A 19125-nucleotide genomic window follows, 5' to 3' on the forward strand; every position below is an offset into this window, starting at 1 on the left:
TTTGTCCGCGAATCAGTGTCCCGATCTTCGCCCATTTCTCTCCCCCACCCGGGGGACACGACACACACTCGGGGGCGACAAAAGCGCTGCAAAAAAAAATCTGGCCAGCAGTGGAGTTTCGCGATGTTTTCGTTTTTGTTTTCGCATCCCGTCCTCGCTGGATACGTTTCTGCACTATGTCGCTTGCATAAAGCCGCGGCTGCAAGCGAGAACGGAGGAGGATAAACAGAAAACTAAAATAAGCAGCAAGCAGCAGCAGCAGCAGGTCGCGGCGACGGCGACCAACATACACTTGGTTCGGCCTGGTCAGGCGGGGGCACAGGGATCGTCGTGCAAAATCACAACACGGAACAGGCAGCCAGAAACAGCACCAACAAAAAGCCGGCTTTATGACCCCCAGACACACACACACACACGCGGACACACCGTACCGGGTGAGTAATAGCTATCGTAAAACGTTTTTTTTTACTGCAAAAAGAAAAACACAACACCGCGCGCGTATCATTCTCGTGCTGTCTCGGTGTGGGAGAAGCGCGAGCAGATCGATACACCGTGAGAATGACAGCGGAGGTAATAAAATGCACATCGCTCAAAATTCACCAACCTATTTCGCTCGAAGTTGACTGGAACTACAACAACAAAAAATACTCCACTCACTCGTTCACCGTTGAAAAGGACGCGCGCGAACAAACCGTGTATAGAGCGACGCACTTCGCTAGAACGCACCTCTTGCGAGCTTCCCGGGTACCGAGGCTTTGCTGTAGGCTGCGTGCGCTGGGCCTGCTTTGACCCCTACAGTCGCACGGTGCCTGCTGCACATCTGCGCGAACGGTACGGGCACACGCACACCACCGTAGCCGGCGTAATGCTTTTCCTTCCTGCTTGCTCTCGCTCTTTCGCTCTCTTTTTGTCACACGCGTTTTCTGCTCTGCTTCGCACCCGTTCCGCAGTGTGTTCGTTCTTTCGGTTGCGGAGGGAACGGGGGAGAGGATTTTTTGTTCTTTCCCGCATGCTTTGGCCCTATCTTCTGTTCGGTGTGCCGTAAATTTCGAGGGCTCGTGGATAACAGTCCTCAACCAGACGAACAGCCGTGTACAAAACAAACGCAGCACTAGAAATGTGGGTTTTCTTTTTTTTTTTAATATTAATATGTTACATAAACTGTTTTTGAAAGTGGAAGTTTTCTATTAGTAGTTTTAACATCAATGTGAAATTGTGGGCTTTATTAAAAGATTTTATTTATTTTATACATTGATTTCGGCTTGCTTTGCTAACGTTTCATTTATCCAACAATTGTTTACAGTCCTTTCTAGACAATTTCCTGTAATACGGATTGTATGTTTAAATAATATAATTTTATAATATAATAATATAATATAATATAATATAAGTTTAAATAATAAATACCTTAAGGGAATGGAATAGAATATTTGATTGTAAAAAAGAGAAAACAATGCATTATTTTTATAGCTTTTCAAAGCAAATTGTGCTCAAAACTAATAAAAAAACTACAGATTTTCTCTCATACTTAAACTGGCAAAAATGAAAAAGCACCAATTCAAAAAACAAAACAAAAAACAATAGAACTAAGCAGTCATAATGTCAAATTTTATTATTGATAAAAAAGAGTAGAAAAAGAAATGTTAGTAAATTGAACCAATTTGTTTATAAGATGTTTCCAATTTATCGTGATTAACATAGATAAATTGGCACAATACTTTTATTTTTGTATTTTTTCATTATTTAAATAATTTCTACCTTTTCCTTTTATAATCTACTGTTAAATAAACTTTGTACACTTTGCACCAGCTAACATCTTTTTCTCGAGTGTCAATCGCCTTTCCCGCTTTTTGGGGGTCTAAACGTGCACCACCGGCAGCATTTAACGAGAAGCTGCTCAAAAACTGCGGGACAACATCATATTTACCTTCTGGTGCGTATGTGACCCATCATGGTGCGGCACACACACAGCCAAACACAGCTGAACGGTACCAAAAACGAGGCAGTGACGGGAAGAGAAAGAAAGAACGAGGGAAGAAAACACTCAAAGCAGAAGGATACCATTTCCTTCTGCAGGCATCGCAGGACAGTGTGGTTGAGGTCCCTTTTCGCACAAGCGCAGGGAAAAGGTAAAGGAAAGCAAGAAGAGTGTGCAGCATAGGAAGCGAAGATGCATCACCAGATGCGCTACGTCCCCTGTTCGGTACGAGAGTGTCCCTGTGTCTGGGGTCGAATAATTCTGAATCCTCAAGAACCGAATAGATCAGACGAAGAACACGAAATAGGGTGCAGGAAAAGAAAGCATTGATTTGGGAAGTGATCTGAAGTGATCGCGCACTCTATTAGAATAGAGTTGCTGATTGTAGAGTCTGGGGTAATTAGGGTAATATGGAGTGTGTGTTTAATGTTGTGCATGAACAGCTTGCAGCTTATAGCTAGGGAGATTATGTAAAGTATCGTTGGTGAGCTCAACGCTCGATAAACTCATTTTTTCATATTGCACGCTCCATCCGTAGCGCCGCGGGAAGCAACACATTTTTGCAACAAATTACGCTCAATTCATCCTTGCAAGGACACAGCTGTGTGCTGGTGCGGTGACGGGCACACAATTATTCAATCCAAGCAGACCGGAGGGAAACTGCAAGACAATCGTTTGTCATTGTCCAAGTTGCTCGTTGCCGCGCGTACGACCACACAGATTGGAAAGGAATGCATCAGCCGTGGCAGCGTTGAAGCGGGTGCTTACAATGTTGCTGAATTATACTTTCCTGACGCAGATCTCATTCGTTTGTCCAGAATTTGCATCCACTAATAGTCTACCATTTGTTGTGATACATTCTAAATGAATGCTGTTCCAGCGAAAGGGGCAGGGTTCGAGTGGAAGGTAACACTTTTCTCTCGTACCAGAGAAATATTCATCCTAATCATATCTTTGGTCCTTCGAACCGGATCGTTGCGGAAACAGGTATTCATCGCTATCGAGCGAAACTTCTCGAAAAGTGCAGAACAAAACAAAAACACTGGCAAAAAAACAACTGAACGTCGCATCATTCCGTCGCCTAACGCGTGTGCCCTGCAACATGTGCTCGCTTTACCATTTGCTCGGTCGAAAATTCGTTTACCGCGATCTGAGGGTAAAAGCTGAACAGCGTGGCAGGGCCTGCGGTTACAGCGAAGCATGCACGGAAAGGTGAACCGATAACGGAAAAGGGGCGACAATCTAAAGCCAGGTGCGTTTTGCTGTTTTGCGATCGTACTTTCACACACAAACATACTTCGACAGCTCACACATACATAGGCGAGCGGTATTTTGATGCGTGAAAATTATGCTTCTGGAAATAGCGATGGGAAGAGAGAGAACGGAACGAAATCCGGAACTGGAGCAGATAAAGGGGTGAAGTACAAAAAAATGCCAGGAATAAATTTGGGACAATTCAATACTCTACAATTGGTTATTTAATATGTTTAAACTGGTAAATTTCTGCGATGGCAATGCTGGGTTAGAATTTTCTGCTAAGTGATCCATAATTCAAAATTACTAGACCGACCCTTTATAGAAAATAGTATAAAAAAATCCTTGCAAGTAATTTAAAAAATGGTTTAACATCAACTCTTTTTTATGTGTTTTTTTTTCTCGTAAATTCAAATCTCACCGTCTGGCTGCGTACGTGATTAGATGATGGATCTCGAGCAGTATGCAGCCAATGTCTGAATAAATCACACAATTGCCTACCTTTAGGCGTGCTTTTTCGTGTAAAGCATCTAAAAAGTTTGTTTGGTTGACATGCTGAAAAGAAATTCACATATGAAGTAATGAATGAAAACAGACACACAAAAACAAAAAGAAATTAAAACCAGCATTAAGATAAATCACGTTTTTATTTCATCCTTCAATTCACACGCCCGTGCGACACTGTTTCTTGAATATCTCTACTTTGCTTAAATACTTCTGTTATTCATTACACTAAAGGACTGCTTACAAATTATCGCAATTCCACTGCCCAGTTGTAAATAGTACATTATTTCTAAAAGGAGAACGAAAACATTCGCTAGAACTGCTCCTGCCTCCTGGTTGACGTGACTGTAAAAGGTTCTGCTTTGCTCCTTTGCGCCAGAGAGCATTGGTAGGGAACGCCTCCGAACAACAAACTGTACAAACTGCTTATCATTTTTTTTAAATTACCCTTTTCCCACTTCCCAAACAAGGAGGCATTCGTTTTGTTTGGTTTTACATTAAAGATTTCTTTAGTTTTTTTAACACTTTTTTATCTATTTACTTTCAACAGCACTGATGAGAAACGCATTCGGATTAGCCTTTTTGGGGGGGCGTGATTTCGAATTTGCGTTCATTTTACGTTGTGTTGTCTACATACTTTTTTCGTTTAAAGTTGTTTGTCAATTTCTTACACACACATTGGCTTTATTTGATTTTCGTTACATCTAAGCGGTTCTAGGTGTGCGATGTAAGTAAGGGATTAGTGTCAGCTTTCGTTCCTAGCAGCGGCTTACCATTAAGCGTGGAGATGCGCAATAAAAAAAACCAAAACTCCATGTGAACTTGCTCCCAAAAGCATCGTATTTGTACAGCGGTACCGGATTCCTATCGACTTTGCGTACGCATCAAAAGCATTCCATGGGTGGTGGTGTTTGGTGAAGGTGGGCGAGGACATAAATAAATTTGCCTATATTTAGCTTAATTAACAATTTTACCGTTCTGCTGCACAAGAACCCATATTTTATGCTTAGGATGGAAGATGCCATTTCCCCCTATTTGTGCTACTCCTCGCACACTCGGTAATTGAATCTATTTTTTTTTGGCAAAATTTACACAAATGTTTCTATATTACAGACTCTTTTGCCTGCGGCTTGGCCATCAGACGTGCTTATTTACACGGTAACGACGAACCCTATGGGTGGGCACGTGTTTACCAATCGCTGCAAATCACGTGGCGTGTAAGCTTGATTTGATTTATGACGCCCACCGACGAGCAATCCGGTACGATTTGGAGCTTTTCATCGAACTCGAAATAATTTCCATTAAGCGAGTGCATTGTTCGAACGGTACTGCTGTTGGAGGTTTTCTTACCGACGTGGGTCGGTTTTGCGTTGGCTGGTGATTGCTGCAAAATAGGGGCAGACAAATCACCTACAACAAGGGATGAACAGTTGCGGTGATTGCAATTTGAAGTTATGAAGAATTGGCGAAAAACAAAACGCAAATACTACCGAATATAACAAATGAAAGGAAACCAAAGCACATCGAAAACAAACAACCGAACTGGGTACTGTTCCGGTGTTATGCGTACAAGAATATAAATGATTTCTATTCGAAGAAGTTCAAAGCTCATGAAATTGACAGTGTTGATGAATGCTTGGAAACAATTCCAATATTGTCAATCCATTTCTATTTGTATGAATGCAAGTAGAAGTTTTTCTAGTTTACTAGAAAGCTTAAAAAAGGTTGAGCGAGAGTTCGAAAGAAATGTCATATGCTTCGAAAAGACAAGTAGATCCACTGCTTTAATAGTTAAAGAGCAACGAAGAAAAGGGAGTTTTGTACACGGAACACGAATAACGTACAATTTTTCAGACGAGATACATGTAAGGATTCTTCTCGTATGTTTGCCGCACATATTGCTCTCGAAATTCAATAAATCATGCTTATCGATTCCGACGAACTTTTGTGCGCCACGATGAAGGGATTTCCATTCGAAAGAAATGGCAAATTGTGGCAGGAATAAAGCTCTTTCAGCAGATTCACTTCAAAGGAGCGAAGGTTAGGTAAGCAGTCCCATGGTAGATAGCGTATCGGGATGAGATTTACCAAAGGATTCAGGGTATGATTCAAATTGTTATGAAAATGGGATAGTAAACCTGTGGGAGAGTATGTTTGGTGATATTTTAAAATAAATTCCGGACATGGACGTACTGTGCATGTACGAGGAGTCATGGCTTGTAGTTAAAGATCAATACATTAAAACTGTATGATGTACATGAGCTTAATGAATGGTTCAATAATTCAAGCTCTTTTAGAATACGTAATTTCCTCGCCTTAATAGCATGTGGTTATTAATTTTTACTCTGTTTTATATTGTTTAAGTTTAGGAGATAAATAACAAAAATAAATTATAATAAAAAAGGAATAAGAAAGTCTACGAATGCAATAAACTAATCAACTGCCGTTCTGTACCTTAATATACCCCAAGTATTTGCTTCAAATATGAAAGAGAGGACTAAACGCCTTGCGATATGCAATTGGCATAACAAAATGACTGTTTTTTTTTTACATTCTTGACACGATTTGGCGCATGTTCAAGCTTTTACTTCGTGTGTTTGTTTGATATTTTTTTGTTTGATATCTTTTCTTTTGAAGCTTTTGCAAGCTGAAAATCTACCACATACAAATCGTCACATCTCCCAATGAAGGCGCACGTGCTTTTTTATCAAACGACATCTTCATGCAGCATCTCTCCATGCTTTAGTCAGCAGAATGTGACAGGCGCATGAATAATTGAAACTGGATGATTTTCACATTATTGAACATGATTCTGTGATTAGATTTTGATTTGCTAAAAACAAATTTAACAAAACGTGCCACCGGACGCTGCTCTGCGCTTTCTACGCTCTGCGTACCATCTCGTACCACTGAATCCCAGCTAAAACAGCTCAAAAGAGCAAGCTAAAAGTTCTCCACTGCCACCGGAGAAAGGGCATGAAAAATTCATGACCGAATCGTTTCTTCAATCGCGTGGAACGCAGCATCGTGTTGGTGCGTTTTGGCTGCCCTCAATGGTTTAAGCATCGCCACATCCACATCCCACGAGCGTATTTTGCTGCGCACCGAATGTGGGTTTGACATTTTATTTTGTTTCGTTGGATCTGTGGCTGACGCTCGCGACCAACTGAAATGTCAGAGCTTTTGGCAACATTTTTTTTTGGTTCAAACTGGTACAGTACATGGTGGTGGCTGGTGGTTTAATTAATGTTCAGAGAAAAAGAATGCTCATTGACAACATATTTCTTTCCCATGTGTACTTTGGAGCCGCTATTTGGAGGCCAATTTATACTCTTCAGATGCAAAACAATGTCATCGTCGGAATAATGTCGTATGCTGAGACAATAATGTGCATAATTTTTCTTGAAATTGTGCATGAGCTCTTGAACGGAAAGGGAAAAGCTTTTAAAATGTAGATCACATTGGTAGCAAAACCCTACAGTAACATGTAAATAAATTGCCAGTCTACAGTAAGTTGGGAAATGTAGAGCTTTGAGAACAGTTCTATTCAGCAGGCGCGAACAGTCTAGTGAAGCCGTCGCCTATTTGAATGCTTCACGCAAAAGACGCCTAAATGTATGCAATGGGTACAACAATTGGGTAAGCACGTTTTCTTCACTATGACGCAGTAACTTCATTTACATGTAAAATCAACTGTACCTCAACTACAAATTAGCTGCACTGCAGATTTTCGATGTTTTTAATAGAGTTAAAATAGTGTATCCCATCTGTATTGATAACAAAATCTTAATTATTTTCAAAACATTGTAAAGTATTTTAAAACTAATAATAGCTACAGTGCAGCGTAATCGGGTCCATCGCAAAATGATCACACGAAAATGCTCAGTAATGGGAGAAAATGAAACAGTCGTTTACCAACTGCTCAACAGCTGGTAGCTTTTATCTGCAGAAAACAGCTGCTCAAAGACAAAAGACACACAAAAACACGTCAGTTACCTTTGCTTGCATCGTTCCTGAGCTTTTACCGCAGCAAGTTGAATAATGAACTTGAGTTTTTACTCGAATGCGAAAAAAAAACATCTTTAAGTCCACAAGAACATGAAAAAAAACCTCTAACGCAAGAAAGCTTGATAAGACAACGTACCTTAGAATTAAGACACGATGTACTTGACATCTCTCTGAAGCGAAGTAAAAATGGGTTTCATCTCTCCTATCCCTCTTTTGCTTACCGCAAAAAAGTCGCACACCTAACGGGCATCTCGCAATGCCATTGTTGCCCTAATTGTTTGACTAATAATCTTAAGCTCGAGCGTCCGTCCGTCGCGATAAAGCTCCGTCCGACGGTGGCACTTTATCGGGACCGTGATTTCAAGCATTTCTGTGGCACATTGCACGAAAAAGCACAACCGCTCACAGTTCCACAGTTAATTTGTGGTGACTGTGTTTAACCTTTCGCCAGTTGTTCTTACTCGCCAGTTGCCAGGACAGTTTGCTTCTTTTGACACATTTATTTCCACTGGGACAATTAGAGCGATAAGCGTAAGACTGCTCCTGGACGAGGATTGCCCCTGTTTTTGTTGTTTTGCTTCTACTGGAGCCGGATTTTGTCTGGTCTCTTTCTGTGTGCCTTCACCGCGCGTTTATCTCGGAAACAATAAGACAGCACCGTGCGGGAGGAAATTATCTTGTAATTAGAATGTTTCGAGTGTTTGCAATCTCGCTGCAGTTGAACTTGTTTGAAGCGGTTTGGGGTTTGTGAAGTCGTTTTCGGTGGAACCTTTTTTCCTGTGATTTAATCTTAACAACCTCTCCAACAACGGATGTCCACTTAGCTGCTTCGGCAAAAGTTCAACGAACAATTGCTACCTAACAACTGGCATTGGACAGTGGGTAAACACATTTTGCCTGACCTGTTCTTTCATGTCAATGCTGCTCCAAGAAACACCCTATATAACCCATCCTTAACCCGCATATATTAGCAACACAGCACTTAAACGCACCGAATTCAATCATAAACTTCAACTTTGAACGGCATTTTATGACGTAAAGTGACACCAGACATACAGGAGAATAGGAAGCCGAGCCGAGGGCCTTCTAGGAAGGGCGTCTTCCCGGCCTGCTTTGATGCCCTTTAACGTTGGAGTGAAATGGAAAAGCAAAAAGCATTTCCAGTTGCTTGATCTTGGAAGGGAAAATCATTTAGCCGTGGCAATGATTTCTCTTTTGTGGTTAGGGATTGTGGGACAAAAAAAGGCTTAATTTTCCTCCCTTTCTTTTGTGACTTTGTGTGTTATTTTATGGGAAGAATGTTTTTATTTCTTGAATGTAGATAAATAAAAATAAAAACAAGCGCATGCTAACCTGCAACAAAATGAATCTGTTTTGGTTCTGCCAACCGATGCCATTCGCTTGAATCAAGCAAACCTTTGACATTTGCAAACAATTGCAAACCGAATGGCGGGGAGGCGTGCGTGCGTGTGGAATATTAATGCGATACGGTTACAGCTCGAATATTTGCATCCACTGTGGAGGTAATTGAATCGAAATTGCTACCGACCGAAGGCGAGATTCTGAGACCGTCGAAGACAAATTCCTGACATGATAAGCCACAAATTACTCTTACGGTAGCAAAGTGGGCTGAGGCCAGATGGCTTCCTGTGAAATGTTGGCTCTTCCGGAAATTTATCGAATGTATCACGAATGCAAGACGATGCCGAATGTGAAATTGTGCCGGCTGCATAAACATTGGCAGCATTCTGTTGAGAGTGTGTAGATTTGGGTTGTCTGTTACGTGCTTGACTACAGACCGGTTCTGGACGACCATGCACCATAAGGAAGAATTAGTAAAGTTTTGCAATATCGGAAGAGTTTGTCTGTTCATTCTAAACAGCGCAATCTGGTCATGCCGATTGCATAACTTTAGGCGCAATAAAAGCTCTCATAGAGTAAAGCTAAAACAAATTCCCTATAGCATCTGGGTTAGTAGTACAAACATTCTAAAAACGTGACGCATTCGCATCATTTCAGTGTTTATGTTCGCCTTACCTTACTGTCCAGAATAGTGCGCAAACATTTTTACCCACACCCAATATGGCTGCCGGTCATGTATGCTTCCCAATTACTCAGCCGCAAAGCTTCCCCGAAACACTTAACAATTATCTTCCGATTTTGAAGATGGACAGTCTTGCTTACATATTTACACACACACTCACACACATACACACATACAAACACGCCCACCTAAGCCCAACCTACACACACACACACACACACCGAGCTGCCCTGTCGACCGAGGTGTCGTAAATCAAACCTTGCTCATTTCGCACGTCTGCCGTGGTCGTACGGCGGAACGGCCCGGGGGCAACCGAAACCCGACGGTCGGCACCTTCCGGTCGCAGGTTGTCGCCCCTTTGGTGGGCCACAAATCTTGGTCAGCGTTGCCGGTCCCGTTCCCGGCACAGCCATTGCCACCCTCGGTGTGCTCGTCCGACGGCAGCTCGTGGGTCGTTGCTAGCCTTGGGACACCCTTCGGTCGGTTTCCGGTGCCCGCTAGATGGTGCTTTCGCTGTTACGACAAACAGACCATTTCCTTCTCGAGCACGGCACCGTCGGATTTGGAGTTGCCGTTCGGTATCATCACGATCGTCGTCTCCTGGATGTTTCTGCGGAAGAGAGAGAAAAAGCAAACGGGGTGTTTATTTTTCCTTGTTTTTTTTTGTGGGGAAGAATCAATAAAACTGTTGAGCGGTGAATTGTGAATGTTTGATGAGTAATGCTGATTCAATTCGATGTATTGAATTGAATCTTGATGTTGAATTATTTACTCTAGATTAAAGCATATATCGACTCCATTTTAAAGTTACAGCTTGCATGAAGTTATTTTTACACAAAATACGGAGTTGCTTACTTTTTCATTTCAAGCTCGTGTGATCCACATATGAATAAAAAAAGGATTGATAATTTACAGTAATTACTCTGTTTTGTTGCAGAACCATTTGCTAACCTTTTCAGTGTATTCGGAAGAACCAAAAGCTTAAAAGGTTAACATTAGCACAGGACATGTTCTTACGGGATGTGCAAAAGTCCTATTTACTTTCAATGAAACACCTTTACGCTCTCCCAACGCCCAAGGCTAAATCATGTTCAATATAGCAACCAAAATTTCAGCTTTATATCACGGTTGAGGCTTTTAGTGTTATAGATTGCTGCTTTCATGGCATTGCTTACAGGGTTTTCATTGATATTATTGACGTGTTCAGCGAGTTGTTGATTCGTTCGGGCATATAATTGACACTTTCAGCGAGATATTGAATCGTTCGGAAGCAGGCGTTGACAAGTTCGGCGATACTATAGAGCTGTCACTTTCGTACCCCTTGGACTGCAGCTTGGATCATTCTCATCAGAAAGTAAACAAACGGTTTTCGTAAAAATATGTTTGTTTTAACTAATTCATGAATTAAACAGCTTGAGGAATGATTACAGGGTTTTCAATGATATTATTGACATGTTCAGCGAGTTGTTGATTCGTTCGGGCATATAATTGACACTTTCAGCGAGATATTGAATTGTTCGTAAGCAGGCGTTGACAAGTTCAGCAATTCTGTAGTGTTGTCATTTGTTTTGTTTACACACTGTGCCGCAGGGTTCAATTTTTCATTCTGAAAAGTCCTAAAAGTAGCTAATAATCATTCCCCAAGCTGTTTAATTCATGAATTAGTTAAAACAAACATATTTTTACGAAACCCGTTTGTTTACCTTCTGATGAGAATGATCCAAGCTGCAGTCCAAGGGGTACGAAAGTGACAGCTCTATAGTATCGCCGAACTTGTCAACGCCTGCTTCCGAACAATTCAATATCTCGTTGAAAGTGTCAATTATATGCCCGAACGAATCAACAACTCGCTGAACACGTCAATAATATCATTGAAAACCCTGTATTAGCTACTTTTAGGACTTTTAAGAATGAAAATTGAACCCTGCGGCACAGTGTGTAAACAAAACAAATGACAACACTACAGAATTGCTGAACTTGTCAACGCCTGCTTACGAACAATTCAATATCTCGCTGAAAGTGTCAATTATATGCCCGAACGAATCAACAACTCGCTGAACATGTCAATAATATCATTGAAAACCCTGTAAACAGCTTGGGGAATGATTATTAGCTACTTTTAGGACTTTTAAGAATGAAAAATTGAACCCTGCGGCACAGTGTGTAAACAAAACAAATGACAGCACTACAGAATCGCTGAACATGTCAACGCCTGCTTCCGAACAATTCAATATCTCGCTGAAAGTGTCAATTATATGCCCGAATGAATCAACAACTCGCTGAACATGTCAATAATATCATTGAAAACCCTGTGAAATTGAATCGTATATGTGCCGCTTCAACTAAGGATAAATCAAAGAAACCCTGTAATTCCACAACCACTTTCAGTGCACATCTATTGATAGAGCCAACGAGTGTCATCTATCGGGTAACCACAAACCATGTCGTTCTATTGTAGCTTACCGCCGATGTCGTGTGGCGTTACATGTGACGTTTACTTAAATATATACTGTGCACTGGCAACGAAAAGCATAACATTGATTAATTAAATTTAATACATAACTGCTACATCAATCGTACGCTCTCGTATGTAGTAATGATGTGGTTAGTAAAGTTGAAGCAGCGAAACGCGAAGTGGAATGTATGAATAGCCAAACTTCCCTCCCAAACGCTCGTTCGGCCCAACAAAATCACCAAGAGCAGTACGATAAGTGAGGCACCATTAACATTATTGCAATTTAGTTCCGGGATAAATCAGACCGACACTGAATTAGCTTAATACTGGGCCATCATTACCGCGCTCGCTCGCTTTGCCGCGCCGCCGCCGAGGATTAAAGCAATGCCCCGCACTGGTTGGGAATCGCAATTGATCGCACTTTTATTACCGGATCATTTACTCATTGTTTTATTCGCGGCAAAGCTATTGCGCAGCAAACGATTATGGGTAATTTGTGTTGATTAAATCGATCGGCTTCATCGAGACTGCCCTCGTTTCAAGCATCGTTAAATATCGATTTCCACCAGTGTGGCATCGAGCCACACCCGAAAGAGACAGAGAGAAAGAGAGAGAGAGAGGAACAACAAATCCAGGAAACTAGGAGGCTTTGTTTCATTTCCGCCCTGTTTTCTTGTGCCATTTTTCCACTCATTGCGCGCTCACCACCTTACGCTGAGCTTTGGGTTGAGTTTTGCCCGCACAACACACGCCGAAGGGCGTTTTTCCGCCTAGGGGCGGTGGAACTGAAGCGTTATCATTTTCGTTCTCTTCTGTTTTATTTAACCGTCATCCCTTTTTTGTTCTTTTCCCCCTTTTGTCGTTTTTGACGTTTGTATCCTGCTTCCCCGCTGCCCCGTGTGCACACGGATCAAGAAGCGGATGCGGAAAATGACAGCAAGCGAACGAAATTAAGCAAGGATTAACGCCATTTGGCGAATTTAATCAAGCAAAAAGATTAGCCGCCTTAAAGACCCATCAAAAGGGGTGTGTTTGTGTGTGTGTGTGAGGAAGGGACCAAATAGGAGATGGTGGTTTGGGCTGCCGTGTAGAAATGTGGGCATATTAATTTCGGTACCGATTGGAGAGATCGTCCGTGCGAAGTTAGGCAGGTTAGTGCTCACAGAAAACAGCAAACAGCAAGGGGCTCGTCACCATAATGCCCGTGTTTGTAAGAGATATTAAGCTATGGTTGTTCAAGTGACTAAATTAAGCAAAAGCAGCACAGTATTTAAGGAGAATGGTACAAACACGCTTAAAAACGCTGGTGCCGTGACCAGGATAGAAAAGGGTGAACGAATTTGAAATTGGAATTTAATCATCTAAATCACTTGCCTTGAAAGTATTTAACAGCAAAAGAAGTTTACATTATTGTGCCAACCCTTGCCCGTCCCCTTCCCCTCACTTGCCGTCCTTCCCGCACTGAACATATACGGTACGGTCTTTGTTCTGCTTTCTGCGCCGATCCTCATCAGAGGTGTTACGGTAGCCAATTACAAACCCTGCCACCTTCACACGCAGACATGGGAAAGTTTATTAAAAAGTTTCCCAGCTTTTCCTGCTCACCCCTACAGTCGACGAGAAAATGGCATTTTCTCACAAATTTTATTTTACAGCACCTTTCAACCATTCCACCATCTGGTACTAAACGTACACACGCACACATAGACACCATATCAAAGTTATACTCTCTGTACAGCACCGAAAAGGTCAATCGTCGCACACCGCCTTACCGTGGGATGTTTCCGTTGGGTGCCGGCAAGGATATTTACTCCTGGTAATCCACCTGTGGCGAAGAGTAATCCCCGATAAGATGGGGTTTAGCTTCCGCTCGATGGGAAGCTTGACAGCTTATCAACGTTAGCCGTAAGCATCCGCAAACGGTGTAACCGCTCGCCCGGAAGGAGTACGTGTGCACGGTGGCCTGTTTCGGGTTGCCAAGCGGGCACCGGCGCAACTTTAATTGAAGAGTTCCGGCAGCTAGAGCTAGGGACTTCTTTGTGCTTTGCGCATACGGTTCCTCGCATTCAAGCGTACCGGACCGTGACAGCGTGTAGTCGGGTGCGCTGTGTGTCGGAGGCCGAAACCAGATGTCCACTGGGCTGATGTGTCCCGTCCAGCGTATGGTGCGATGTTGTGGCTTATCTTGACACTGTTCTTGGGAAATTATTGAATTAACGCACTTTTTGTAAGCTTAGAAGAAGGCAGCAAAGAGGGAAGCAGTGATAATGGATGGATAGATAATTGCATCACTGGATGAATATGTGCTTCAATTATTGGATAAAAACATATTTCTGCTAAGGGATCATAACTGGCTTATGGAATGTACTCACCCGAGCGGTAAAAAAGTGAGTTATTTTTATACACATTTCTTGTGGAGCTTGAGCTGTTAAACTGTTGAGCTTTCGTTGACATTTTAATGTTGGTTTAAGCACAACGGAACTCGATTAGTATAGTAGTTCATCTGCTAAAGGTACGATATAGCAACAAGCTTGTTATGGGTTCAATCCTCAATTGAAAATATACTTTTTCCATAGATTCGAGAATCAACAAATGGATATTGGTATGAGAAGAGAGGATTTGTATAAAGTTCTTAATCTCAAAGGAGTGTGTTTAGTTTACGAATTCAACTGCCTACACTATTTAGGCAATTTCACATGGAGAAATTGAATCTTGTTGACTTCACTATACCATCTACGAACCGTGACGTGAAAGCATATGGGACAAGCTTCCGACAATAACGACCCAGTACAAGAGCCCAACAGCTGACCCATTTCATCATCCAACGTGTAGATTGCTATGGAATTGAAAAGAAAGGTTAAAGAATAAACGTGATTTTCAAACGCCCAGATTTCAATTGAAAACTAGAGCACATATGCAGATCGACATCTCGCACCCCCACAAGACAGCCGGGCTCACGAATACAGTCCGTAATTGGTACGCATTTAATTAAGAACGGCTGTGTGTACCGTCGAACGACAACCAACCTTGGTGTGGAATCGATTTTTGTGTGGTTTTTTTCCGAATGCTTCTTAGATGATTGCTATGCGCTCCGTGGCTCGGCTGCACGACCCGAATTCTATTATTGCAGTGCAGCAAACGACGCATTGCTTTGCAACGTACGGTAGACATCAAAGCAGATTTAGCCTCGCAGGAGTGTCGATTGTTGCGAGTACGTGGAAAATGTGTTTTACGCTGTTGTGCTGAATTCGCAGTACAAGTACGCATGTAAGCTATTACAGTGGAGGAGAAAATCACTTCTTTGCACAGAGATCGATTGGTAGTTGGTAGTTTTTCACTCACAATAGCGAGCTTAATGGAATTGATATGTGTTTATACGGGTTTGATTACGTTTGCTAGTTTTATTTTAGTCCTACGTTGTGTTACAAAGTTACAAGTTTTAGTGAAGTTAAAGAAAAAAGGGCTGAACAAAATCCGTGGTGTTTAAGTGTTGCGCACAAGTACGACTTTCTTGTCTCGAGTTCACGAAGCGTCTGTCTTCTCCTTACAAAAAATTGATAGTGATGAGCGTCACCGCGGAATCGATCATTCCGTGCGGATCGGAACTGTATCCCTCACTGAGCTGTCAAAATATGACCCAAGCAGCAAATTCTCCTAAACAAAATGTACGATAAATTCAAATCCAAACATGGCGCCCCTCTAAATTTAGGATAAATTTACCCCTCAATTGGCAAAATACAAATCTTTGAAGTTGGTCTGGTATAACTGCCTTTCTGCGTACGCACTTTAACTACTCGTACAACCTGATCTGGCCCTACAAAAGTCTTCTCGATCCTACCCATTGGCCATTCACAAACTGGCACATTATCCTCCTTCAAAAGAACTACCTGTCCCTCTTCAACTCTTTTAACAGGCGATACACGTTGCCCATAATTATGTAGTTCAATTAAATATTCTCGCTGCCATCGCTTCCAGTGCAGCTGGACCAATCGCTGAAGCAGTTCATAACGACGCAGACGATTTTCAGGTTGATTGGAGACATCCTTCTCGGGTAACGCCGTCAGGGGTGCCCCAATCAAGAAATGCCCTGGCGTAAGGACATTCATTTCCGACGGGTCTTCGGATAGTGGCGTCAAAGGACGACTGTTCAGCTGCGCCTCGATCTGCGTTAATACCGTTGTCATCTCAGGAAAAGAAAGTCTCTGGTTGCCCAGCACTTTCCGCAGGATCCGCTTAGCAGACTTTACGGCCGCCTCCCACAAACCACCGAAGTTCGGAGCATGTGGCGGGATGAAGTGCCACTCGATGTCATCTTGGAGAGCTGCATTCTGGATACGCTGTTGATTCTCTGGTTCGTTCAGGAGTTCATACAACTCCTTCAGCTCACTGCTGGCGCCACGAAAGTTGAGCCCATTATCCGAGTAGACCTTGGATGGAAGACCACGCCGGGAAACAAACCGACGAAACGCTGCCATAAACGCTGCCGTCGATAAGTCCTCCACCAACTCCAGATGTATTGCTTTCACCGAAAAGCAAACGAAGACTGCCATGTAGCTCTTTTGCGCCGCCGCCCGCCGATGCACCGGTCGCAAATAGAATGGTCCACAGTAATCCATGCCAACCACTGAGAACGGTCGAGAAGGAGTAGCGCGCGGTTCCGGTAGTTGTCCTGAAGGTTGTGTCACTGTCGTGGGTGCCGCTTTGAAACAAATAACACAGCTTCTGCAAACGCCGTTCACCACGCTCCTCCCGTTGATTGGCCAAAATTCCCGTCTCATAGCTGCCAACGTTGCTCTCGGACCACCATGCATAGCTCGAAGGTGGTACACACGTGCCAGTAACTTCGTCAGATGTGCGCTGCCAGGCAGAATCAGAGGATGCTTCTCCGTATAAGGAATTGCTAGTTGTGACAAACGTCCACCAACCCGCAACAATCCTTCTTTATCCAGAAATGCTCCCAATTTCTTCAATTTAGAGCTCGGTGGAATGACACGCCCACTCGCTAGCTCCTTTATCTCTGCTACGAAGTGTTCTTGTTGAAGCATCTTCACTAAAACCATCTTAGCTGCAACGATTTCAAACATAGTTAGACACTTACTTGGATACACTTCGCCGGACTTTCTGCATCCTTTTACAAATCTGAGGCAGTAGGCTGTCACTTTGAGGCATCTCCAAAACTGCGAAAACCTCTCAGCCCATTCCTCAGTCTTTTCGCTGCTAACTGCTACCAAGACCTTTCGTTTCCTTTCAAGGTCGCCTTCGTCAGGGGGATCCAACGGCATCGACTTTCTCCACTTGTCCTCTGAAGACATCAACCAAGAAGGACCGTGGAACCACGAAACTGATGCTATCATTTCACTCGGAAGCGCCCCACGAGAAACGATGTCCGCCGGATTCTCACTGCCTCTGACGTGTAGCCATGTATAGCCCTTTCCATTTTCCTGTACCGCCGAGACGCGGTTTGCCACAAATGTAGCCCACGTGTAAGAAGGTGATCGCAGCCACTGCAAAACAATTGTGGAATCCGTCCACATGAAGGTTTCAGCCTCCTCCATCTTGAGCGCTCTGCCGATACACTTTCTCAAGTTCGTAGCTAATACTGCTCCACACAGCTCTAGTCTGGCAAGACTAATTTTCTTCAAAGGGGCTGGCCTGGATTTCGCTGCTACTAGCTCCACTTTGACGTTACCATCGCCGTCCATTGATCGAAGGTAAACACAGGCACCATACGCCGCCTCTGAAGCATCGGAAAAACAATGAAATTGGACACTCACCGGATTGCTGATAACCACATGCCGCGCAAATTTGATTTCCTTCAAACGGGGTAGCTGATCCTGGAACTGGTTCCACCGGAGTTCCATTTGCGTCGGTATTGGTTCGTCCCAATCGTCGGTAGCTATCCACAAAGCCTGCATCTGGATCTTCGCCCATGCGGTAACTGGTGCTAGAAGGCCAAGAGGGTCGAACAATCTAGCCACCATGGAGTATACGCGTCGCCGGGTCCATGGCTCATCAGATACAGGAATGCTGGCCTCAACAAACAATTCGTCATCTTGGGGTTGCCAGGCTATTCCCAAGGTTTTTACCGGCTCCTCAGAGCTCAGCTTCACTACATTTGCACGTGACCAATCATCAGATGCCACTTGTGCCAGAACAGCAGATGAATTAGAATTCCATTTTTGCATATGGAATCCTCCCTTCGCCATGAGTTTTAACAATTCATCAACCAGCTGCCGTGCTTCTTCTTCATTGTCTGCTCCTCCCAAGAAATCGTCCACATAAAAATCTTGTAGCAACGCTTGCTGAGCTCTAGGGTAGGCGTCCCCTTCGTCAATCGCCAGCTGCTTTAAAACCCTGGTTGCTAAGAATGACGATGAAGTCAGACCAAAAGTAACACGCTGTAGCTCATACACTTCTATCGGCAATGCTGGATCCTCGCGCCATAATATACGCTGGTAACGCGTATGCTTCGGATCTACTTTTACCTGTAGATACATTTGTTTAATATCCGCCACCAATACAAATGCTTTCATACGAAATCGTAACAATATGTCCAATAATGAATCCTGAATGACAGGCCCTTTCAGTAAGGCTTCATTAAGCGAAACACCATTCGATGTTTTGGCGGAACCATCGAAAACTGGCCTTACCTTCGTGGTGGTGCTAGCTCTTTTGATAACCGGGTGATGAGGAAGATAGAAACTCTGTTGACGGTCATCACCGGTTTCGTCGATAGTTACTTTCTTCAAAAAACCTTGATTAATGTAGTCGGCAATCACTGCAGCATAATCTCGTCCCAACGACGGATCCCTTTTCAAACGCCGCTCCAACTGCAGAAACCTTTTGGTCGCACACTGCTTCGACTCGCCTAATGGCTCATGC

The 19125-nt window shown here is 43.1% G+C and overlaps 2 protein-coding genes across 6 annotated transcripts in view; both read right to left on the reverse strand.

The window, feature by feature from the left end:
* The window catches only part of LOC120903576 (MOXD1 homolog 1), a 53041-nt gene extending 52202 nt beyond the window's left edge, over positions 1 to 839 (reverse strand). For 2 of the 3 annotated variants that reach the window (XM_040313095.1, XM_040313094.1), the window contains exon 1: positions 605 to 839. The gene's annotated coding sequence lies outside the window, so the exon portion shown is untranslated. The remainder of the gene's footprint in view (positions 1 to 604) is intronic. The other variant, XM_040313096.1, reaches the window with a different exon arrangement.
* Positions 840 to 7942: 7103 nt separating this feature from the next.
* Positions 7943 to 19125, reverse strand: part of LOC120905134 (neuropeptide CCHamide-1 receptor-like) — a 77430-nt gene continuing 66247 nt past the window's right edge. For all 3 annotated transcript variants that reach the window (XM_040315912.1, XM_040315911.1, XM_040315910.1), the window contains exon 9: positions 7943 to 10398. In XM_040315912.1, coding sequence (XP_040171846.1) covers positions 10305 to 10398 — 94 coding nt within the window. In that variant the 3' untranslated portion in view covers positions 7943 to 10304. The remainder of the gene's footprint in view (positions 10399 to 19125) is intronic.

The sequence above is a fragment of the Anopheles arabiensis genome, chromosome 3 (assembly GCF_016920715.1).
Source record: "Anopheles arabiensis isolate DONGOLA chromosome 3, AaraD3, whole genome shotgun sequence".
NCBI lineage: Eukaryota > Metazoa > Arthropoda > Insecta > Diptera > Culicidae > Anopheles > Anopheles arabiensis.